At 37.0% G+C, this 26,087-nt stretch overlaps 1 protein-coding gene across 1 annotated transcript; it reads right to left on the reverse strand.

Annotated features, from left to right (window-relative positions):
• On the reverse strand, nucleotides 1–26,087 carry LOC6580456 (D-beta-hydroxybutyrate dehydrogenase, mitochondrial). The gene is made up of 8 exons (XM_015164215.3): nucleotides 25,934–26,087; nucleotides 25,793–25,842; nucleotides 21,301–21,546; nucleotides 1,743–1,949; nucleotides 1,506–1,659; nucleotides 1,081–1,337; nucleotides 728–829; nucleotides 1–598 (listed from the first exon to the last, which is right to left on the reverse strand). Exons 2-8 carry the CDS (start codon nucleotides 25,814–25,816, stop codon nucleotides 422–424), a joined length of 1,167 nt encoding a protein of 388 aa, XP_015019701.1. The 5' UTR covers nucleotides 25,817–25,842; nucleotides 25,934–26,087; the 3' UTR covers nucleotides 1–421.

Below are 26,087 nucleotides of genomic sequence, written 5' to 3' on the forward strand. Positions count from 1 at the left end.
TTGCTTTTTAATGTTATCATTTGGTTTTATTTATTGTTATATGTATGTATATGATTTACAATTCACGCTACGAACTATAAGGAAACAGAACAAAAATAGAAATTTCGAGTGACGCAGATTTTCAGAGATAGGGAGCGAGGGAGAGAGAGGGGGGAATAGAATTGATAGACTGAGATAGATGATAAAGTAAATATATCTAGTTATACGAAGAGAAACGCTAAATGCTCAGTGAGTAGGGACAACGCGTTGCCTCATCTTAAATGCGCTTTAGACCATAGCGGAGCAGTAGATAAATAATAACAATTTCGTGGGAAGGAAACAATATGCAGAGGCGTCGTCAAGTGGGTTGGGTCATAAGAGAAGACAGGGGGGGAACGAAAGCGGAATCGGAAACGGAAATGGGCAACAAAACAAAATATTTTTAATAGACAAATTTCTTTTGCTCGCCATAGATGGACTCGTACAGTGAGGGCGGCAAGTGTTCGGCCAAGAATATTTGCAGCTTCTCCTTGGCAGTGACGGGCGTGTAGCGGGCCATGGGGAAGGTCCTAGTCACGGCATCGATGAGCACGCGCAGCGTGGGCTGAATGTCAGCGGCCTGAGGATAAAGCGCTCGTTAGCGTGAAACATCAACATATCTATATATATATACTATGTATATACTATATATACTATGTATATATGTATAGCAGTATAGCTAAATCTCTGACTGAGATTGTGCGCTTACCTGGCGCGAGTATTTCTCCACGGATGTCATGGCCGCCTCGTAGTAGTCCTCGCCGTAGGTTTTCTTTTGCTCCGAGGATAACTGGTTCCACATTTGCTTGGCCTGCGAAGCAAACGAGAGTTTTAATGAGCCCCTCACTCATGTCGGCCATCTGCAACTATTTTAATGTGCACCATCCAAGCCCTTGCACCACCCCAGCCACCCCAGCCGTCCCAGCTGGCGCATTATCGTAAAAACTGAAACAAGCCAAGGCGAGCCGCTGCTCTACCCTCTGGTCCGTCCACCCCATTAAGCACGAAATGGGCAGCAGCTCGACTGGCTTGTGGCACTGCAAGGAAGCTCTGGCAACTTACCTGTTCGCGCAGCTCCGTATCGTTGAGCCAGCCATTGCCAGGTGCAAACTCGCCCGCCGCCACCACAGACACATCCACCCCACGTGTGCGCATCTCCTGGCGCAGACAGGCAGCGAAGGAGTCGACGGCCGCCTGAGTGGCGCACTGGATGCCACGCACCGGCGAGGGTACACGGTTCAGGCCAGAGGTAAGGAACACCACACGCCCATGGGCGCGGCGCACCAGTGGCAAAAAGATTTGAGTCAGACGAGCGGCGCCTAAGAAGAGAAATTCGAATAAGTTACAGTTATAGGCAGAGTTGAAATTAAAAAGAGATCCTAATATAAATTCCAGCTCCAATAATAATATGAGAAAGGGAAATACGTATTTCCCTTCAACAAAAAAGCACAACTTCGTGGCCAACGCACAGTGGCGCCATCTCTTACCGAGTAGATTGAGATCCAAGCTTTTGCGCAGCACGGTAAACGGAATCCACTCCAGCTCACCAAGCGCAATCCAAGTGGCGCCGTGCACTACGGCCCACAGGCCCTCGGCGCCATGTGGCAAATGCTGCGAGACATAACGGGCCGCTTCCAAAAGCTGCAAAGCACACGCGTACAGGAAATGGTTTGAGTCTCGGCTAAAAGCTTTAATAAGCACTTTTTATTTGTTTGTGGACTTACGCTCTTCTCGGAGGTAACGTCCACATTCAACAGCTTCATGCGTCCCGATGTCTCCTCCTTCAGGATTTTGGCCTCGTCGGAGTCTTCGATGGACGCCGCAAAGCCCGCATAGACCGTAAAGCCCAGATCGTCCAATTTCTTAGCCAGATACCAGGCCAAAGGCGCGTCACAGCCGGTGATTAGCACACCTTTGCCCGATGCCGAAACCTAAAACGGTTCAATGCACAGACGCAATTTGTGGGTTTATTCAACTTTGGACTATTTATATGAAATTTAATGGGCGTCAACTAATTAATGTTGACAGCATATACTCGTATAGCATGTACACGTATGAATAACTCTAGACCTGACTGGTTTCAAACTGTCCAATTGTTGGCTTAGTTGGTTTCACAGTGTCTGCGTTTAAAGCAGTAAATTAGCAGGTGATTTTTGGTTGATTGAATTACCAACTTTACTCTCACGTCAGTTATTTGACATTATAAAGGAATATATTATAATTAAATACTGACAGCAATTAATTGAAATAAATACTTAAGCTCATTGCAAGTATATAGTATTATGCATTTGGTAAAAAATAGAATTTCCATTTAATTTAATTTGTAATTTTGATGGGTGTATATGTTTTTATATAATAGGTGTAACTAATAAAAAAAGATAATTGTGAATTAATTTAATTTATTATTCTTCGTTAATAAATAACCAAAGGTGATATTTATTTCTCCAATATATTTTTAAAAAGGTGAAAATTGTAATTTAATTTAATATATTTATTTTATAAGTCAATAAGCAAATTATGGTGCCATATATTTTTTAAATATTTAAATATTTAATTTATTTTTTAATTTTTTTATTTTCAGTATAGATGTGCTGCATTAATTTAATTAAGTCTCAAGAAAATAATTGACAGATTTTACTTTTATTTAATATGTTTCTTAAAGTAATTTAAAATAAGATTAATTAATATTTATCATATAGGTATACAATATAGTTAATAAACATATTGAACTATTGTTTATTTCATTAACACTTCTTATGTTTTTTTTTTATTATTATTATTTATTTTTATTTAGTTTCTATTTATTAAGTCCCAGAAACATAATTGTCAGCCTTAGGTTCTACTCTTATATTTTTTAATAAGTCAATAAACAATTTATCAATTCTTTTTCATTAATTTTACAGCGAGCATTTGCTAATATAGAAATGTTTAAAGCTCAAATAACATTTAATTTAAATTTAATTTTTACTTTTTAAATTTAAAAATAAATTTAAATTCATGCTCTCGTTTTCTAAAAAGACAAGCTAAATATGTATTTATTTAATTTTATAGATATATCTCTATTCTGAAAATTTGTTGACAAAGTTATCTTTGATGAAGCTAATCGTTCACTCATTTAGTATTTTCCATCTTGAGATTGTATCAATTGTCTTAATTAGAGCATTTTCCAGCAAAATGTTTTTTTGTTTTTTTGTTTTTGTTTTGTGTGTCGAAGCAAAAATAGTTTCGCTTTCTAAGGGCAATATTTTCTTAGTTGGCTCCATTTTAAGCTCTGACCGACTGACTGCGTGGCAAACACACGCGCACACACACACAGATAGGGACTATACACAAAGCACACACACACACACACACAGCAATACACCACGTCAGCCACAAGGCGCGTGTGTCTAATACGGAAGTGTCAATGCACACGTTTTGCTCCTCTTTTCATCCACTGTCTGTGTCTCTCTCTCTCTCTCTCTGTGTGTGTGTGAGTGTGTTTGTGGGTGCCTGTGTGGGTGTATCGGATGCTTGGCACAAAGGACAATCGCAGTTTGTCCAAGTCAAGTCAGAAGGAAAGACAGCTGAACAGTTAGACAAACAGGCAGAGGCTGGGGCGGGGGCTGGGGCGGGAGCTGGGACTGGGGCCAGGTCGGCAGGCAACTTGTCTTTAGTTGTGGTGCCATAATTCATCATGCCATTAGCCAATATATATATATATATATTTATACATCTATAGCAATATAGTTTGTCAATGTATTGGTAACGGCTCAAGTGTGCGTCTCTAGTGCGTCAATTGTGAGCTCAATTCGTAGAGTGGCGGGGGGGGGCCCTCGGGGGCTGCTAGCTCATTGTTCGAGCTATTAAACGGTTATAAAGTGCTCGTAAAATTGTTAAAAAACAGTGAAGGAGAAGGAGATGGAGAGAGGAGGCGACGAGGCGAAGCCAGAGAGCAGAGAGCCGTTGTCTGTGTATTATTATTGGCTGTCTTGTTGACACCCATTAAGACTGGCCAGCCAGCATTTTATTGGTGGCTATAAGTGTTTGGGCTTATCAAATCTGTTGGCATTTGGGCATTAATAAAAATAGAAATAACTAAGCTCGGACAGGAGTCACAAATGTTCCCATCCCCTCCTCCACTCTGTAAGTGTCAGCTGTTTTGTAAGTTTCAGTCGAAGGCAGCGACAAGTTTTTCAGCTGCTGATGTGTTTGTGGTTGTTGTTGCTTTTTATGCGACTCTATTTTATTTGTTGCCCATAAACTTTTGGTCAACTTTTGCTTCTGCTGCTGCTGATGCTGTGGTTGCTACGTGCTGTTGCAAGGATGCCAGACTGCTAGAATGCCAGTGTGCCGGAATCCCGTAACATTCACTGGCATTATTTCTAGTTTTTTCTCGCTTCATTCCGACTCATTTAAGAAAGTGTATTAGGCATATTGGTTTTTGAGTAATGTATGTCTAGATGGCTGTTCGCCTGTGCGAATCAAGTTTTGATATGTGGAACATTTACTCCTGTATAGGGGCGTGGTAAATCCTATAATGCAGAGATATGGCAGATATACATATGTACTTCAGCTTTAGAGAAACTCAAAATACATCGACTTCATTCCCATTGACATCCCCTAGTATACCAGCCAAGGTAATCACTAGTCAGTTATGGCCGACTGCAAAGTTCATTCCGGTTCTTTTTTCTCGCTGCTGTTGTTGCTCACTGCAAAACCAATTTATTGCGGTTTTGCTGAAATTACTTTAAAGTTTGCTCACAAGTAAATAGCGAACGGCAACAAAAAGCTCTGCTGACTTCATGGCGAATTGCTCAATTAAAGTCAAGCAAAAAGCGCTTGCAACAAAATATTTAGAGTCAATTAAACGCTGAGCGCTCGAAGAACTGAGGGCAACAACACACAGCTCGGCCAAATTGCAGAGAAAAATTCGATTTCGCATTTGCCGCATCCAATTTTACTGGCTAAGAGGGTTCGAGGCTTTATTTTTGGAATCCTTTCAAGCGGCTCCATATAGCATATGCAATGCTCCCCAAATCGCGCACGTTTCGCATTCAAGTGCAACTTGATTTTATTTTATTCAGAGCAAGGCCAACGGAATCGAAGAAGCTGAACTTCTGGCTGGCCTTCCCATTCAATATATGTTTTCAATAAAGCGAATTCGTGAAGTTGATTAAACAGATTTAAAATGCATTGAAATTTACAGTAATTTGTTCATAAATATATAGAAGTTATTTATTTCACTTTTGAATGGGATTGAGAGCGATAGAAACAGAGCTGAATTGATTTTAATTGAAATTATTTTTCATTTTAACTTTCCTTTGCGCTTTAAATTCTTTATTTATTTAAAAGTACAAACTTTTAAGTTAATTTTTTGAATTTAATTCTTTTAATGCCTACCTTTTTAATACACTTACACAAGAAAAAAAGAATAAATAAATAAATAGAAGTAAAAAGGACAAATTTCAAGATTTTGAATGAATTTAAAAAAAAAATAATAAAATTCCTTTTTTTTTTTTTTTTTTTTTTTGTAATTTTAATTAATTCATAAAATTAAAAAATAAATGGAAAAAGTATCAAAGTAATATATTTTAAAAAATAATTTACAGTTTTACTATACAAAATAATTTATTTATATTTTTAAAATATATTACTCTTATACTTTTATCATTATTTTTTTTTTAAGAATTGAAATTACAAAAAAAGCAGGGAATTTTATTATTTTCTTCAACTTCATTCAAAATCTTGAAATTTTTACTTAGTTTAAATTTAAGAATTCATTACAATTTAAATTATTTACAAAAAAAAAAAAAAAAAAAAAAAACATAGAACTTTAATTTTAATTAATATTTTTACGTTTCCTGAAATATATATTTGAAAAGAAACAACTGTTTTCATATTATTTTAATAAATGAAACAGTTCTTAAAAAAAAAAGAAACAAACAAATTCCTAATAAAAAGAAAGACATCTTTAAAAGCATAATCTAGTCTTGCTTAAAGAGTAGCTTATCAACTCCCATATTGCGTGCTTTTCAGCTAGCGCCAGAAAGTGTCGCCGAGCGCCATTTGCACCACTTGCACCACCTTAATAGCTTTTTGCACAAAAATGAAAATGAAAATGTGCGAAACAAGACAAGAGAAAGGAGAAAATAGAAAGCGGCGTATGCAAAATAACAGAAGCAAATCAACACAGGGCAAGAAAAAAAGTTTGTGTTGCCAAAGTGCAGTCGAGCTGCGTGCAGGGCATAAAGAGGCCGCGACACGAGCGGCGCCATCGAGTGGGGATGACAGCCAGCGAGCCACCCAAAATCCAGCCGACACAGCACAGCGCAGCGTGCGCCTTGAAGGTGGCAGCCATGTCTCGTGTCTGTAAACACGGCAGGCTGCGGTTGCACGTTGCTCGCGTTGGCTTTTTATAAACGTTCCCAAAATAGACGGCGCGTTGCACCGCGTGCACCGAAATAGCTGCTAAAAGCCAACAGCCGGCAGCCGACAGTCGACAGACGACAGCCAACAGCCAACAGCCAACAGCCGACAGCGAGCAAGTAGGAATCGCAGTCGCAGCAGTTGCCTAGCGGGGATGGCGCATGTCAATCAACTCGAGCATTTAACAGAGTTGTTGTTGCAGCCGGAGCGGAACTGCTGTTTAGCGGAAATGCGCCGGCCATGCGCCTTGATGGGGCATCAATTGCGTTTTAGTTAAATGCATCCTCGATTGCATTTTAATTGCCAGGAGCACGAGATTTACGACCTGTGCAGAGCAGCAGGTGCTATCTGCGACCAGAGAAACCAGAAAGCGCACTTTTAGCCAAAATTGATAAATGGCCAAATTGCACGCGATTTGCCGCGAACAGTTATCCAATTGCTGCTGCAGGCCTTGGCTGGCCAGGAGTTTCATTAATTTTCAAACACGTTGAGAGTGAGAGAGAGAGAGAGAGAGAGAGCAGAAGGACGTGGCGTATACGTAATATTCATGTGCCATGCATATATAATGCATTATGTTGCCCTAATGTGCAAACTGCAACAAGTTGGCGGCATTTAATGAAATCAAATTGCGCCTCAAAGCCTGGCCAGGCCAAGGCACATGCATGTGTGTGTGTGCATTAGATGTGTGTGTGTGTGTGTGTGCCGATGTTGGCCGGATAATCTGACGCGTTTGGCTAAGCGACCGAGTCAGGTTGGCCAGCGCGTGGGCGTTGCGGGGCATTCAGCGTGGGCGTGTTAAAAGTTATGCGTGCAAAATGTAAACAACAACAAGTCGAAGCAGCAGTAGATGGAGCAGGGGGGAATGGGGGCAGGAGTACAAGCAGCACCAGGTCACACATGGCTGTGGCTTCATTTGCGAGCAACGAATTTATGACCATCAAGGGCTTAGAGAGCGTAGTCCATAGACCCGGACACTTTGGCCAGCCAGCTGTGCGTGGCCAGGCCAGGTGTATATGCATAAAAAAACAAGGGCTTATCCATAGAGCGATGCCGGAACATGCATATGAAATAAATTATTGGGAAAAAAAGGGTAAGCAAGCCTAAGGAAATATAAAAATTAAATGAAATACGTGAAGCACATTTCGAGGAAATCTCACTTCATAAAATTTTAAACAAATTGAACATAACTTGAAGTTATTGAGAATTGATGGACCTTCAACTATTTCATCTAATAAATATTTGACTTATGTATATATATTTAAGAACCATTTATGACTATTTATTTTAGTAAATATTTAATAAATATTTAACATGAATATTTTTTTTTATGAAAATTTTAGATAAAATTTTAACTTCTAATAAATTTAGAAATATTTATAAATATTTAAACGACATTTCTCTCGCTCAAATAAAACTAAAAAAAAAAAAACTTAGCTTAAAGATATTGAGAATTGATAGATGTTCGAATATTCCTTTTCATAATAAAAAAAAAAAATAAATAAATAAAAAAAAAAAAAAAAAAAAACACACAAAGCAAAAAGAGCCTTTAACAGATTTCTATTATTATTATTTCTTTTCATAAATATTTAATAAATATTTAAGAGCTTGAAGCGACATTTTTCTTTTGAATTTTACACATTCGGAAGTATTTGAAAAGGTTTTTTTATTGACTTGGGATAATTTGTATTTATAAATATTCAATAAGTATTTGACAGCTTAAGACGACATTTTTCTGCTTCAACAAAAATCTGAATGTGTATAAAATAATTGAATATTTTCCAATTTATTTCCTTTTTCTTTTTCTTAGCAAATTTTTCTTCTTTTGTCCACAAGGAAATCTGTTGAAGTTGCTTAGCCAGCGGTTCTGGCGTTTATTAATTTTCACATTTTATCTTCTATTAATAACGATGAAAATGAACGATTCTGGGAAAAACTTCTTGAAAGCGATTGGAAAGTTCCGAGAAAATTAAAATAGAGAGCTCACCTGTAAGGCAGATGCGGATAAGGAAACTGAAAATGTTGGTTAATTCTCGAGCCTTGGCCGGGTCAAATTGAAATATATATAATTCTCTCAACTCTTGCCTGCATCGACATTTGGCTTTAAGTGAAAGCAAAATAAATTGTTAGCGACGCGCTGAGTGCTTGGCTGATAAAGAGTAAACGAAAAATAAAGATGTTTCTGCCGGTCGCTCAACGTCGCTCTGGCGCATTGTTTTTATCTATTTGCTTTTTTTTGTTTTTTATTATACTTTTCTTGTTGTTGCTTTTTATGCTCGCTGCCGCCCACTGGCACTCTACTGGCGGCAAAAACAGGAAAGGCAAGCTGAAAATACGCGCTTGACCGCCCGGGAGCCCCCTATAAATCTACATAAGTGAAATGCGTGGCGCCCGGTCGCAGCTCGCAGCTCGTAGCTCACAGTTCGCAGGGTTTAAGTGAAAAATGGCGTACAAACCGCATACAAATTGTCCGTACGCTGTACCGTTATGAGGCAGGCGACGAAATGCGACAAAGCAAATACTGAAACAAAGCGCTCAAAAGGCAACCGCAAAACGAAAAACATCAAAAAAATAAACAAAAACAAAAACACAACAACGAAAAAAGCGAATAAAAACAAAAATTTAAGGGCATCACGCACAAGCACACGCACACGCATGCACGCATATTAAATCAGTTGCTAAAAATAGCTGGGAGAACAGCCAGCACAGAGAGCCCATTCCAGGAAAACAAACCAACCACAAAAGCAAACCAAAAACCAAAATGACAACAAAACCCAGGCGAATCCTTCGCATGGCATGTGAAAGTGCAAGTCGCATGCCGCAAACAAGAAGCCTCTAAATAATAGGAAATGAACAATAGGAAACGGCAAAAGTCATTGAACGTGCTAATTAATAAATTAATTAACTGAAAAGCCAAAAACCATTTCTGTGTTGTGTCATTACACACGCCCACACACGGACACACACGCGCACACTCACACAAACACTCGCCATAGATTTGCGTATGGTTTCGTGTTTGATCTCGTGACACGAAAAATTACCAAAGAGTTATCTACATATAATTATTATTTTTATTTTTATTATCTATATTATCTATATAATGCCTTGTCCTTATTTAATATTGTTCGCATTGCGCTCGTTCAGCTGAATATAATGCAATCAGGCAATTATATTTGATTCCAATTGCTTGTACGTCTTTTACGCTTTAATGCTCGTGAACAGTTCTCAGAACTATTATTCTAGGAAAATAATATGCAGACAGCTGTCAGAGCAAGAGCTACGACAACTGCCTGAAGTTGGGTTTACTGCGAATGCTCTGCAATGGCTGAAACAGTGTAGCCAAGCAAGCGTAAAATTAATTTAAATAACACTATTATAAAAGTTATTAAAGTTTTTGGAATGTTTAATAGGTCTTGCCATTTACTAAGAAACTGCTATTAAAGTGGAAATATTGAGTATATTCCATAGAAATTCTGGATAACTTATATAAATACAAGCGGATTCAATGGCTTTCAGAATGCAGGCAATTCGTTGCATAGCAGATTAGCTGGAATACACTCAGACGGAGATTTGTATAAAGTATAGAAAATATGGATTTCTTAGCAAACATACCTGTATAAAATACTTAATACTTAAGTAGTATTAAGTGTATAATATATGAAGCATTTCCAAATGTTAATACTAAATTCTCTTAATTAAAACTCTAAATTAAAAGTACGAAAAAAGTATAATAATTTATATAATTTATAATATTGTATATTATAATTTATTTTTATTATTATTAAAAAAAATATATATAAAAAAATAAAAAATATTTTACTATATATTAATATATTATATTATTAATTTTTTATTATATTATTATATTGAGCCGATGGTTAACAGGCTAAATGGATATGCTTAGAGCAATTTTTGAGAAAGCAAATTTTGTATTATAAATATGACGAGCACTTTTTAATCTTAAACTATAATCTTTTTAATGGCTAATTTTCGCCCTTCATATATTTTTTAGGATCTCCAGCTCACATCATAAAATTTTATTTATCCTAGTATTTTATACTACTCGGTAAATTGTAAATTCTAAATTCTAGGACACACACAAATGTATTTTTTAATTTAATTTGAGTAAAAAAAAAAAAAAATTAAAATAAAAAATAAAAATATATTGTAAATTTTTTTTTATTTAATTTTATAAGCATTGTTTGAAAATAAAATAATTAAGTTTACTGCCGAAGAGAATATTCCTTTGAAATTCCTTCGCCATATGTATGCCACTTTCTGTGTGTGAAACATCTGTCAGATACTTGCGCAGCCTTCCTCAGCTAGTATATAGATGTCTTTCAAGTAAAAGTGAGCCACTTATAAAATCCTATTCTTATGCTCAGCCATATAAAATATAGTATGTGCCTGCTTTGAGCTGAGCGCACATCTCTAGTGGAAAGCCGCGGGCCAACTTTACGCCATTCACATTTACAGGCGTTGGCAGCATTAAAGGCTTTTCGCATTGCGCATACGACGCGTTGTGCGCCTAGTTTAAGCCTGAGCTAATTTGCAGCTTGTTTGCCCACAACCACCACGAATGCGGCTCGACTCGACTCGACTCGCTTGGCTCGAATTGGCTTGACTTGGCTCTTGTGGCAGACAACACGCGAAGCTTTGACTTTCTGCGGCAGCCAGTCAGTCACTCATTACATGCCACAAGCTCACACATATTTCAGCAACGGATTAATATACTATAAGCATTTCCTTTTTATTTGCATGTCTCTCTATCTACCTCTCCCTCTCCCACTCTCTCTGCTGTTATCAATGTGTTTGTGTGTGCGTGTTGGCATATGAAAATTTATCTATATTTAAATTGTGATTATATTTGGTTGAGCTTTTGTTTAGTTTTCATCGTTGCCTGGCTACAAATGGCGCCCCAGGCAATTGCGTTAATTAATATATAGAACAATATCTAGCTAGAGCCTGTGCAGCGCCTTACGATCAACTTGAGTGTGAGCCGAAAACTAAGTGCCCATGACTATATACAATAATTATATATGAATTAAGTGTAAAGTAGTTGGGCGCTGGATATGAAAATGAATATGCCAGCATAATGGCCTGGCTCTAATCGAATTATTATATTATGGCCCATATTAAAGTCAAGCCGGTATGAATTTCACAGCAAATATTTGACATGGGAAGTTATATGAAAATTTTTACTGTAATCTGCTGGTATTTCTTCATTAAAATTTTAAATATATTTTTTTTGTTTCTGAAAGAGTAACTGTTACGGCTGCAGATACAAAATAATTTTACAAATTCATAGATTTAATTTTCCAATTAAAAAGTAATCATAAGAGACAATCAACTAAAATTTAACAAATTTGTTGAGTTAATTTAATTTTACTCATTTCAGATCATCGATTGACATTTAACGAATTTTCGATTAAATTTCATTTGATTCCCTTAAGGTAATCAGTTAAATAATAAATTTGTAAATTGAATAAAATTTTAATACACAATTAAAATGAAGTTCGTAGCTTAAATAAAATTGAATCCTTTCGTATAATATAGTAAGATCTTTAGATTAAAAATAAAATTAGTGTAGATAAATATAAAAATATATAAAAATTATAAAATATATACAAAGACTAAATTTATCAATTAAATTTAATTTTATGTCATTTATTTCATCAACTAAAATTTCACTCAAGTTTCTTCGCTCTTTGCTTTACTTTTCATCCCACCACTTTTTAAACATTTGATTTCACTTTTCTCCTGGATTTTTTTAACTTCGTTAAGTCAACAGAAACTAGAAATATCAACTTGAACTATCAAAATAATTGCACGTATTCATCGTGCATAGGGTTAACCCAGTTATGTGCTCAGCCCTGTCGATAATTCTGTGCCGAAAATGAAGTTTGTTAAGTGTGTAGTGGGGCAGTGTAGCTAGTCACTGGCATGTGCAACCACAGCAGCACCACATCAAGCGATGCGTCCTGGCTGTGAGCAAATGCCAATTTCGTAGCCCAGTGTTAACCACTGTGGTTATGGTTGCCGTTTTTGGCTTCGGTTCACAGTTCACAGTTCACAGTTTGGGGTTTTGGGGGCGGCAGCCTCCCTCTCAGCCTTTGCAGCCAGGGAGGGCGGCAGTAGGAGGGGTAGGTGCAGGAGCAGCAGCTGCAGAATGCAAATGTCAAATGCGATAGCTGCTTTTGAGTGGATATTGGCTGCTGGCTGCCAGCTCAGCTGCTGTTGCCAATCATTCGCTTGTTTTGCCATTTGTGGCACACGACCTTTGGCTTATGCGTGCCATTGCGGCTGTGCTATGTGCGATTGGTTTTTAATTTAACTAAAATGCGCAGCGAATTGTAAACGAAATAGAAGAAAATAAAACACAGTCAGCAGTTAGCAGTCAGCAGAGAACAGTAAACAGTCAACAGCAGAAAAGGCAACAGCAAACAGTCAACAGTCAACAGTCATCAGCCAAGAGCCAAGAGCGAGCAGTCAGCTAGTCGGAGCTAAGAGCAGCTTGGCCAAGTTGTCAATGCGTTTTAATGGCGTGCAATTCTTAGAAACGCAATCGCGCATGGGCCACATGAGCCGTGTCCTTCATTTGAGCCATTGTCAGGCCGGGCACGCCAATGCCATTGCTTCAACTTGTTCTCTAGAGGATGAGTGTGCGTATATATGTATATATGTGTGTGTGTGCGTGTGTGTGTGTGTGTGTGTGAAGCAACAGGCCACGCGCGACACCATAAAAACGTAACGGAACAGTGCTTGGGCGACAGTAACGTCGCAACTGGGCAAAAACAGAAGCAGCCCAGCGCAAGGCAACTTCGCACATAATGACATTTTATGATGTAAAGACATATAGATGTGTGTGCATGTATGCGTGCGTGTGTGTGTGTGTGCGTACATTTCTGCGAATAAGAACATGAACTGGCCGCGTTTTATGTAGCCTTCAATTTGTGGCGCGCTGCGCCATTGTTGCATGCACCCAGGAGAGAGGGCAACAGCAGCAGGAGCAGGAGTAGCAGGAGTAGCAGGAAAAGCAGGAGCAGTAGCAGCAGCGCCGCGAACTTTGTGGAGGGCACTAGAAACGCTAGCTGGACACAGTGCACATAATTGACAATGGAGCCTGCCATTTGCTGGCTGCAAGTCTCGCTTTGTGCTGCCCGGAAGACATACACAAATCTGTGTAAAATTTGTCAACACTTTAGCTTTTATGCAGCTCTAAAGGCGACAAAGTACGCAGCCCTTCAGGAAGCCAGCAACTGCTGTTGCTGCTGCCCCTAAACGCAGTTCAGCAAGAGCTGCAATTACTTGAACAGATAAGCAAGTTGCAGCTGAAGTTGTTGCCACAATGTAATTGGGGGAAATGTTAAACTGTTGGAAAATTTGCTTAGAAATGGGCGAAGGGAAAGGTTAAAAATTCACACAATGAATGAATGAACTATCAGGATACATAGAAATTGATTTATAGTCCCTATACTATTATTAAATCAATCAAACTTGAAATAAATCATAAACAAATGAAGAAATAAATGCATGTTGAATTGAAATATGTAATTAATGTAAATCATTAAACATTAAAAATATTAAATAAATGAATTGTGAATGAATATAAACTGTAAATAATAAATTAATTGTAAATCAATAATTATTAAAAAAAAAAAATATTTTAAATTGATGGCACAATTAAAAATTAATTAAAAACCATTTAATATTTACAATCCATTAAATATTATTTACCTGCCGTCTTAAATAACACAAACTAAAATAGTAAAATTCATACAGTTTCATAATATTTTTCATATTTAGCAATTTGAAATGCTTTGATAAATATTATGACATTATGTTATTTTTGGTATTTGAAATTTTGTTAATACAGAATAAAGGCAAAGTATATACAATATTTTAATGGCTTTATTATTCATTCATTTCATTTTCATTTCAGGCAAAGCGCATCCTCATTTAAAATGTTATAGTGCTGGGGTTATTGTTTATAAACTCATAACTCTGCATAATAACAATATTTATTATTGCTTAAGCAATATACAAACAAGAAAGAGTGCTCTAGGCGAGACTGCTCGACTAGGAGATACCCTGAACGCTGCTCAGAGCTGATATCATTCTACGCTTCTTTTATACAAATAAAGAGCTGCTATTACAAGCACGTTTACTGTTATTGTATTCATAAATAACAACGTTTTCACACCACACAAGCACACAAGCTTCACTATGAGAATTTAGATGTTGAATATACAATATTTTCTCCTAGATGAAAGTTTTTTTATTATTATTTTTTTATTTTTATAAATTTTCAGCACGTAATAATAACATGTGAAATACATTTTTAAAGAAACTCAATATTACAAATTTTGTATATAATATATGTATATAATATATTATATTTCCTTACAAATAAAAAATATAAAAAAATACAAAATATATAAATAGAATATATTTATGCATATGAATATTTATATATATTTATTTTATATAATCTTCCAGAATGCCTTCAGTTCGTTACATACATTTTCACATAGCTATTATACCCGAAATTCCATATTCAATGAGTTCAGGGTATAAGAGAGGAAGCTCATAAGACGCTTAACCGCGCACAAGTTTCTATATTGATGTATATATTGTATTATACTTTCAAGTATTAATGCCAAGCTTATTAACTTACACAGCGCGCACCTGGCGCAGGTTTTCCCTTTTTGGGCTATACTGCAGCAATGCATCAATTTGAAAGTTAGCGACTCGAGTGGCTGCCATTGCAGCAGCTGAGTGGAATATGTGTGTGTGTGTGTGTGTAACTAACCCAACAAGTGGAGGATAAACTCTGTTGCTCTGCTGCTCAGGTGTGCTCGGGAAGTTTGTCTATGCCAGTTGAGCAAACTTGCTAAAACGGGGACTGTGCGGAAAGTTCAAAGGGCAAAAGGGGCTGAGCTGGGCTGGGCTGGGCTGAGCTGGGCTGGGCTGGGCTGGGCTGGGCTGGGCTGAGCTGAGCGGAGTGGAGCTGCGCTGGGCTGGAATAAAATGTGGCAAAGAGAATTCCAGATGCCGCAGCCAATTACATTTTAATACGTCAGTTAAGTACGCTCTAAAATATGCAAACAATGGAGTTGGAGGCGGGGAGCGGTGGGTGGGTGGCACAGGAAACGGGCTTAACTGAGCGAGCGTGTTAAGCAACTGCTCATTAGCGGCGCTTACATGAGGCTATTAATTCAATTATTTACACTGTGACAGCGCTGGCAGTTGACACACATGCACACACACACACACACACATGCACTCACACACGCACACGAGGCGTATAAGTTATGTCTAATTCCGAGAACTCCGCGGCAATGCAACACACGTCTACGCCGCCGGCCTTCTCTGACGGGACGTAGCTTAATTATGCGTAATACGCTAAGTGTAATTGGCGTCGCTGCAGCTGCAATGTGACACGCCGGCAGGACAATTGTCCACAGGAAACACACACACACACAGATAGAGAGGGAGAGAGAGGGAACGCAATGGCATGCATATCGAATGATAATGCTCAACGGGCATTCCGGATTGCATTGCATTGTGCTGCTGCATTTATGAGCATTTCATTAGCTGTGCATTTACATCTCATTGCGCATGAATTGTGCAGTAGCCGCAGCAGCAGCAGCAGCAGCAGGAGGTGGAGCTGGAGTGGGAGCAGCAGCAGGAGTTGGAGCGGGAGCAGCAACCGCGCCGTCAGCACATTTCCACGTGTGATCGGGCAAGTGTGCGCGCGTGTGTGGGCGTGCGTATAATTTAATTTGACAATCGTGATATAAAAACGAAATGCACAATGTGCTGCTGTGCAAAGCAATCAAACGTGACAGTCGAACAGTTCAACGACGCCGAAAAGTACAGACTCGTAGCAAGCAGAGCCTAAAACAAAGAGAGCTGGCCAGCATAAGCATAGCTGACGAGAGAATACCCTTCATTCAATATAACATTATTATTATTATATAGATTTGTTTGTCGTATGTGACATTCAACTATGAAATTAAACGCCTTTTCTTGGCTCCTCTATATGATTACGTCTTAAGACCCGCATTAAGGTCTCATTATATTTAGTACTTCTATTAAACATATATCAAGACGACTGTAAATACACGAATAAAAATGTGTAATAATAATAAAATGGATTTAATAGGCTCTTCCTCTTCATATTTTTATGAGGTGAATCGCATAAAAGAGGCAAACACAAATAACGGAACGTGCAGAAGTCGCGTTGGCCCAAACTCAAAATCGTTAAGGGTTAAATAGTTGTTTTTGTTGCCTAGTTAAACTAATCAAAGGCAACGACATTCGGTTTTGCGGTCTATTGAAAGAGACATAGAGACGAAGCGCGAGAGAGAGAGAGAGAAGGAGAGAGAGTTTGAGCGTGTGAGTGTAGAGTTAGCAGCGAAAAAGCTGATTCTCACTTTTACATTCAGGGCCTCATTGCAGGGCGTTGACGCCCGTTTTGACGCCCGACGCTCAGCTGTAAACTGATTATTTGGCTGTCCCAAAATAGACTCAGAACTGCTTAAATTTTGAGCTACAGTGGGTTGAAAGCTGAAACACCCACATAGTTTATATAGCGCAATGATCTAGAAAAGTGCTGAGCTTATTCTGGTGAATAAGAACTTATTTGTATAATAAAAAAAGATAATAACTGATTATTTTTATAATATATAAAAAAGAATTATTTATCTGGAATCAATAAATATAATAATTATACATGAATTTCAAGTACATTTTTTTTAAATATTTTTTTTTTTTATATGAGAGCTGGAAGATATCATCAGTATACCATTCATTTTTATTATAAATGAAAAATAAAATAATTTGCCTGGAATAATTAGATGATGGTCTTTAGTTATAAATTATAATAAAAATAATAATAAACAAGAATTATATAGAAGAAACTAATAGCAGAATACATAAATAAATAAGATCATCAAAGACAGTTAATCTATTATAATGCCACTCTAAAATATCTGATTTATTTTGGAGTGTCATTATATTTCACTTTTATCATGAATAATAGAAATAATAATTTAGCTGGAATAATCAATAATTATATAAAATTAAAAGCAGAAATATCATCAGCAACTGTCAACCTATCATTCAACTGTCAATGGCATTCGCTAAGGACCTGTTCCGCTTCAGACTCCTCAGACGACTCTCGGTTTCGAGTTGGATTCCACAGTGCCAGGGTGGTTCGAGTGGACTGTTTCGACAAGGGCGAAGCTGCGGCAAAGCGAGCAGCTATCTATCTGGCTGAAGGTCTGTCAGTCCATCAGTCCATCAGTCTGTCAGCCAGCAGGCTCTTCTATTTGACTGTGCGTGTGCATTTGTATGTATAGCAATTCGTTTGAAATTATTATACGAAATGGCAAAGGTCGCATGCGTGGCGATCCTTGACGCATTTGATTAGCCTTTGCCAGTGGCAGCCTCTGCGTCGATTTACGACTTCGAAATGCTGCCAACGCCAACCTCAGCGTCCGCCTCAACGTCCACACGTCCACCTCCCCCTCCACCTCCACTCTCCAGCTCCGAGCACAATTGTATTAGCGTTTTGCTATTTGTTTAAGCATATTTGTTTTTATTTTTATTGAGCTTTAAGCGCCAACTGGCAGCGTCATCGTCATTGCTAACGTCCTTGGGCTGAGGTCATACGCTGCGTATAAGTAACGTCAACAGCGACTAATGGACAGTGTCAGGGACGGAAGTTTCCATGGCTGTTGCTGCAGAGCTGCAGCTGCTATTACTTTGCGGCTGCTCCTGCTGCCACTGCTCCTGCTCCTGCTCCTGCTGCTCCTGCGGCTGCTGCTGGACACTATCCAGAGTTGCAGATGCAGGCAGCTGTTAATTATCCAGTGCTGGCTGGCCAGGCTGCTTATTACGTTAATGTCTGGTTGCATTTCGCGTGCATGGCATTGCCTACTGGCAGCCGGCAATTGCCAGGACAATGCGAGCGCATGCCAGAACACGTCCGGCTGTCTTATCAATGCAAAATGTTGCCTACGTGCCCCGGCACGACCATAAAATGTGCCACAGCACTGGCAGCAGCAACACCAGCAGCAGCAACAGCAGCAATTGTACTCGTAATTGCCAACCAGTTGGCCAGCTAGCAAATGGCCAACGTCAGCAGCATTGTCCTGCCTTATCCTGCTGGCAGTCAAGCTAATTAAAGTGCACGCAAATTTGAATTATCTGACGCCTTCTGAGGCCATTTTCGGTGCCATCGATATATCAGGCCAAATGGCCAGCAAATGAAGAATTATCTTTGGCATTATCAGCGGCGATTTGTAATGAAACGACGACGAAGCACACCCAATCGCACACATTTATTGGCATGTTTGAAGTAAAACAAATTGCGCATACGCAATGTGGCAATTTATGCGGTTAGCATGCAAGCTCATTCAGCCTGGCCAGACTCGCGCTGAGAAATCACAGCTGCTATCATACGCAATGCGAATGGAGGAACGAAATGAAATGAAATGAGCGAGAACTAACTTAAATATATGTGGCGTGTGTGGCGACTAATGAACTGTGCCACACACCACACAGACCAAAAAAACTTGGTATGCAGTCTGCGTACACTTGCCACCATTAGGAAATTAATATCTGAATAAATAATTAAAGGTCAATGTTTGCGATGAGCGTGTATCAAGTAGAGATAAAGACTAAAACATGAGAAATATTTTAAATATTATTATGAAGCCGTAAACCAACAAAGCTAAATAAACGCTTCTGATTAGCTAATTTCTCTTAATTTTTTTTTAATATTAATATTTAACACACAAAATGTAGTCTGTTTAGTTTTCTCACAAACATCTCTGCTCTATCAGCAGCAAATTTGGCTCGCTCGGTTTGGTCTTGCTACTCTTAGCTTCCATTAAGTGAAAGTAAGTAAAGTTCTATACCTTTTGTGAATTGAACCCTTCTACCTTCTGCAAAGAGAGTCAATACGACTGGGACCAGTTAGCACTTTTTGTATGTTGCCCCATGGAATACTAGTGGAAAAATTGAGAGCGCTGTTTTCTAACTACTAAACAGCGGTCAATTATTTTAGTATATGTACAACGGTGTGTGGTTTAAGTTACATATCTACATATATTTTTAATTATATAAAATATTCATTAAAATAAAGTCTACATTTTTTTTTTATCATTGTCAGCTTGACAGTAAAGCCAGAAAACTGCATTTTACGGCATATATTTAGGAATATTTAATTTGAATTAATTATGTGAAGTTTCTATTAAAACCAACAGTTCAAAAAATGTAATTTAATATACGCATTATTATAATTTTACATCCATATTTTTTATTCATTAATTTGGTTTGATATATTGTATATGTTAGTATATATTTTTTTTTATATTTTATTTTATTTATTCAACATATGAATATTTCTATATTTTTTATTATATTTATTTTATATACATTTGTATATATTTATTTTACTTATTTAATATACTGACTCACCATCATTATATTATGATTATTTATTAATTGTATACATGTATGTATTTCATAGTATATTAAACAAAAATTAGTTTTCGAATACAGTAAAAAATATTTGATTACTCCTTATTTACGGTATAAGCGTTCTGATAGAAATAAATGCTAGATATTTACCTAAAAATACTTGTTAATTAATAAATTTATACTAACTTTCATTTTGAGACAAAGGCAGATATATAAATAGAAAATTGAACTTGGAAATTAAAAATTAATTTGCCATAATGGACATTCAAATGAATAATTAAAAAGTAAATCAAATCAAAAACTTGAAGCTGGGACAGACAGGGCATAGAGAAGGCAATTGACTCGAATGGCCAAACGCCCCGATTTACATAAAGTTAGCTACTATCTATGCCTATCTCAAGTGTACAATTTCTTGAATGTTCTTCATTTAAAGCGACTTCATGCATATGCTTAAGGGTTTTATGCGATGAAACACTGTTTGAAGCACTCATTTTTATCCATCTTATCTGTTGTTACTTATGAGTGTTATATTTCTTGCTTGCGCGCTGTCTGTTTTCTGCTTTCAGTTTTCTGCTGTCTGTTGTCTGCGTTTGGTCTTCAGTTTTCAACACTTTTCTCTGGCGCTAGTTCCAAATGCACTTCGAGTATTTTCTTTATCTTTTTCTGTGCTTTCTTCGAGTCTCGAATTTGTATTCATTACCCGAGCAGTCTGTGGCATGGTCTGTGTTTCGCACAGCCTTCTACCCTGCTCTACTCTGCTCTGCTCTTGTCTTTATCTGCTGCTTATTTATTTGTTTTTATTTTCATTTCGCAGTCAGCTCTAAAATATCAAATAGGACCAAGAGCAAGGCAATGGCAAAGGAAAATCCAGAGCCAAATGCCTTTGGTGGTTAAGAGAAAACCCCGAAGCTGTCGCTCACACATTTGTCGTCCGTCCGGGCTGTAGTTATGTCCCTTTGTGTCGAGTTCTTGGCTTTGGCTATTTTTAGTTCCAGTGATTTGTTTTGCCTACTATTTCTGCCCGGCCTATCCTTTCGGCCATGCCTTTTGTTATTTTTGCGGTTTGGCACTTGCTACATGCAAATTTTTTGTTTAGGCTCACACACAAACCGAAGCCTTAACCATACATGACCCAAAGTTATGTCCCACCCGAAACTGAAACCGAACGCTCCGCCAGTCCGTCCAGCTGTCTGTGTTGGCATTCGGCCTGCTCCCCACCCGACCATGTCTACCAAGATGTGGTTTTGCCCTGTCGACCGTTGGCGTTAAAAGGATTAAAATGTCTGCTACGGACTTGTGGCATTCCGCAGAGCCTCCTCGTTTGTGGCATTCAAGTGTGCGTTGACCAATTGGACGCAAATCTGCAATCTGTGCCTGACTTACCTTCACAAAGTGATAGAACAGCACCGCTCCCACGGTGGAGAGGGCGAACCAGACGAATACCGCAAATGTTGAGATATTTGAAATGTTCAGCGCATGCAGTAGATGCGAACTGACAATGGCAGCCGCGTGGCAGAACAGGAACGGCATAAAGAGTCGCTCGAAGATGTCCCATGGAATCTCGGCCGATTTCTGAGGCAGCGCCGAAATCGAGCCACGGCGCAATGAGGCGCGACGTGAGGCACGGCGCTGCAATAAAAATAAATACAATAAAATATTAATACGTTGCACGTGATATACATAAAAAGAACCAGAATTATTATTAGCTTTTTATATATATATTGAGCATTACTAGATTATATAAGTAGATATATATATACATATACACAAGATGAAATTATTTTGGACATTTATAAATATAAAGTAGCAGACAGCATAAATTAAAGAATTATATATTGATTGGAATTTGGCATTTGATTTATTACTATTTTTTTTTATGTGGTAAAATAACATTTGAAAAATATATATTTTGCTCTTGGAGTATGAAATAGAAACAGAATTAATTTTAAAAATTCGTATTTAATTTAATTAAATTAAATTAAATTTTTAATATATAAATTACAATTTTTGGTTTTTTAATGTTTTAAAATATGTATTAGATTATGTTTTTTTTTTTTTTTTTTTTTTTGAAAGACAAAAAAGTACAAAAGTGTATATTTTTGCATTGAAAATTTAATCTACATATTTTTTTTTGTTTAAATTATATTATTTGCAAACGTGAAAAGTTCTTGATTTCATTTCAAAGACTTTGCCTCATTGGACATATCTTAATTTATTAATTATAAGAATATCTTTAATGGTCTGTAGCCCCCTGGCAACAATCCATAATATGTTTTCTTACACATCAACATATTTAATATGAGTAATATCTACATATATCCATATATATCTATATATTCAGTATTTTTCAAATATTTTAAAAGTAAAAAACCACATATTTATATATATTCAAAATAACTATAAAATACTATTACAAATACAAGTTCTATTTGTTTTGACAGTCGGACAAATATTTAAGAGGATTTCTGCTTTACAATCGAAATGTTTGGGGCCCCATGTGATGGGGCAATTTGTGTGTTGTTTAATCAATTGCAAATATTTGTGTGCAAATTATAAAAGCAATTGATTTTCTCTTTTGTTGGTGTGTATTTGGCGTTCAATAAACAATGCGCTTTTATTTAAATTATACAATTTGTTTGCCCCGCTGGCGCGTCATCAATCGCGGCATTCTTTGCGGTCTACAAATGCGCGCGCGGAAAATGCTCAATTGTTTACACAGAGATTAGTGTCACACACACACATGCATACACATACAACTGCTGTTAAATGTTTATTTATTTGTTGGTTTTCAAAACGATTCTCGTAAATTACATTCTACAACATAATTGCTCACGTTTGCAACTTTAACTTTTAACCTTTGCATTTTATGTATTCAGGAAATTATTGCTGTTTAAATTTATTTAAAATAATGTAATTATGATGAAGCTTAATTGATGAATTTTCATTTACTTTTATACATATTGAAAGGAATCATTTGTGGACTTTGCTAATGAGTTCTGCCAGTACAGAAATTGTTGAGATTATATTTAATCAATTAATTATTTTTATATTTATTTTTATTTATTATTATTAATATTTTTTTATTTTATTTTTATTTTATTTTATTTTTTTAAAATCATGTTTGATTTGTAATCAGTCTTAACTTATCAAGGAGCACCTGCGACTATTCTGTGATACTTCTGCAGTATTTCGATGTTAAATTCATGGCTGTTCCTCACAGCTGCAAGGCATAAGTCTGAGCACGGCCTTGTATAAATATTATAGACTCCGAGCTACATTTACATTCATGCAAGTCTAATCAAAAATTGTATGAAGTTCATTGAACATCAGGTCTACTCATCGAGACAATTCTGCATGCAACATTTAAGATATATCTTATATGCAGAGGTAAATTTGCATGCCATAGATAAATGATCTGCGAAGTGGAATATTTTTTAATTGTTTGTGGCTCTTGTTCTTGTTATTCTTTCTTTTTCACTTTCATCAACACACGCATAAATAAATAACAATTTATTCTGCATTTTATTTTGTATATGAATGCTTGGATTTATTCAAGAATTCGTTGTGGTTTATTAGACAATTAAATTCTATAAATACTATTGCTAATCTGCGAGATATTTTGTTTGCAGACAATGAATAAGATGCAAATTTGTTTTTGCTTTTATTGAAATGAAAATGCGTATTATATTTAAAGCAATTTAACACATTTAATACATTTAATCAAATGTAAACAAATTGCATATTAATTTGGCTTGATCATGAAAATATTTGTATTTCAATTAATTAGCGCTAAAGTACTGAAAAGTATATAAATATATAAATATGTATATATGGCCATTTCATTTGAGCTCTACACAGTTGCTATAATTTGCACAGTTTAGAAATTCATGGAATATTGATGGCAACCAATAAAATGCACTTAATTACAAGAACAATATGTGAATAATGAAATTGAAATGAATGGAAGATGCAGGACGTTTAATTGCATAGGTAAAACCGAACCGAACCGCAATAACCTAACTGCACGTCCGGCTGGCATCTATCATGACCACACCCACACATTGACATTGACATATAGCAATTACACTTGACATATGTGTGTGTGTGTGTGGGGCATACGGTCGTAAGGGCGACCCAGACCTGGCTAAAAGCCGTCCACGCCCATAAATCAACGACTGTGTGAAATAATCAAATGCTGGCATCTGCATAAATACGGCCAATTGATTTATTTGCACGAAAATAAACCAATTCTATGGCTGCCTTTTGGCCAAATTGTAAAATGGTTTGGCTATTTTTACACTAGCTCGAAATAAATTGAAAGGAAATCAACTATTTGTGTTTCTTTTTTTTTCTCTCTCTTTTTGCTGTTTCTGTTGTTGTTATTATTTTTGAGTTTGGGCCAAACGCGTCGAGTACATCGTCATCGTCATCGTTTCACTGTTTTGACCTTGTCACCAATCTTAACTTTTCTTTCATTTTCTTGGCTTCTCTTTCGCTTTTCTGTGTAATTGCTGCGAGTTGATCCATTAATCTAAATTGTTAACGAGCTCCACAGCTATCCAGCTGCTTTGTCGTCTACTGCTTCCTCTTCTACACTTTCGCAACGTGTGGCAACGCTGTGGCAATATTTTTTTATTATTTTCTCAAATCTTTGCGTATATTTCAAAACTTTTGCTTGGCTTCAAGCAAATATTTGAATTTATTATGCTTGATTTGTCTGCTCAGCTGCCAGCAAAATTTTTAGTTTCTGTTCCATTTCTATATATATGATTTTCATTTTTCTTTTACTTGTTCGCTTTTTCTGTTTTGGAGGGGGATTCTATAAAAAAAAAAACATTGTGAATGTTGTGCACGTAAATCAGTTTGGTTTGTCGCCGAACTGGGCCGGGCAGGCTAATATTAATAGTCCAAAGATATGGAAATATTTTTAGCATCTCAGCGTGGGTTTCGCATCGAAGTACTTCCAATCGAAAATTCTGGCAAAAATATTTCGGCAAACAAATTCTTTTTCAAAATTGAGAAATTTGGCAAAATGTCCATTAGGAAACGTTTTACGACCGAACAAATTACTCAGCAATTATATATATGAATGAATTTACTTGAATAAAACTCATAGCATAAAAATCAATGTTATGAATGCAGGCAATATGTCTTTAAAAGAGCGGAAATGAATTTACTTTTGATCTCTAAAGAAAAACTGCGAATATTTTTGAAAAAGTCTGCAGAAATTTATATAACTTGAAGTAATTATCGTTTGTGTTCTATATTATAGATTATAAAAATTATTACAAAATTTAATTCTACTTTAATGTCAGATTTCCTTACAAATCTGATTTACATAAAAGTCATTTGAAAATCTATAAGTAAAATCTATTTTAGGTACTGGAAGTAAAAAAGAACTGATACCATTAGCCGAAGAAAATCATAAGTGATTAAAGGTGAAAGCTAAACTCTTAGCCAAAAATCGAACATATACATGTATGCATTCTATATGCATGTGTGTGTGTGTGTGTGTGTGTGTATATAGGGATGCATTTTTATGGCGCTCACGATGCTTGGCAGCTGTTGACCCAGTTGGAACTTGGCCATTTAGTGAATTTCTGTAATTAATTTTATGGAGAGCGTCGAGCGTCGAGCGTCCCCTCCAAGACTGCTGGAGGTTTGTTAACAAACTGGAACGGCAAATGTTTGGCTGTCCGCAAGGGGGCGTGGCAGGCAAATGCTTGACGTATTTCTGTCCATTGTCATTTCGAGGTTAAGCTAACTGGGCCAAGTGTGACGAGGTACCCAGCTACGATTGCCTGATTTGGCTGGCAATCAATTTGGCTTGCGGCTAATGTAAACATGGCTAGAAATATGCTTTATTATAGCTTACCATATTGTTATCGAAGACCTGCATGGCGGCTGCTGGTGCTGCTGCAGCGGCTGTTTGGGAACGAGAGATGGAGTAGAGACGATGAGATACTTGAGTCCAGCTAATACAATTGAATGGTATTTAATTGGCCAATTCACTCACTTTCACGTCGTTGCTTATTATATAAATTCAGTTAGCTGCAAGGAGCTGAATGCAAATGCAAATGAAATTTTTCAAAAATATTTCTCAAAATCGTTTTTCGCGTTCGGCTCGTGGCTGGGCGCACTGAAACACGGCGTAGCACTAAGCGAGCCGC

This window comes from Drosophila mojavensis, unplaced genomic scaffold, assembly GCF_018153725.1.
Source record: "Drosophila mojavensis isolate 15081-1352.22 unplaced genomic scaffold, ASM1815372v1 contig_81, whole genome shotgun sequence".
Classification (NCBI taxonomy): Eukaryota; Metazoa; Arthropoda; class Insecta; order Diptera; family Drosophilidae; genus Drosophila; species Drosophila mojavensis.

Bases quoted from the DNA above. Each gene is read 5' to 3' on its own strand.
- LOC6580456 (XM_015164215.3), bottom strand. From the start codon at position 25,816: ATGCAGGTCTTCGATAACAATATG. The intron at 21,547-25,792 runs GTAAGCTATAAT...TTTTTATTGCAG, and splicing joins AGGTCTTCGATAACAATATG to CGCCGTGCCTCACGTCGCGC. The intron at 1,338-1,505 runs GTAAGAGATGGC...TTCTCTTCTTAG, and splicing joins CTTGGATCTCAATCTACTCG to GCGCCGCTCGTCTGACTCAA.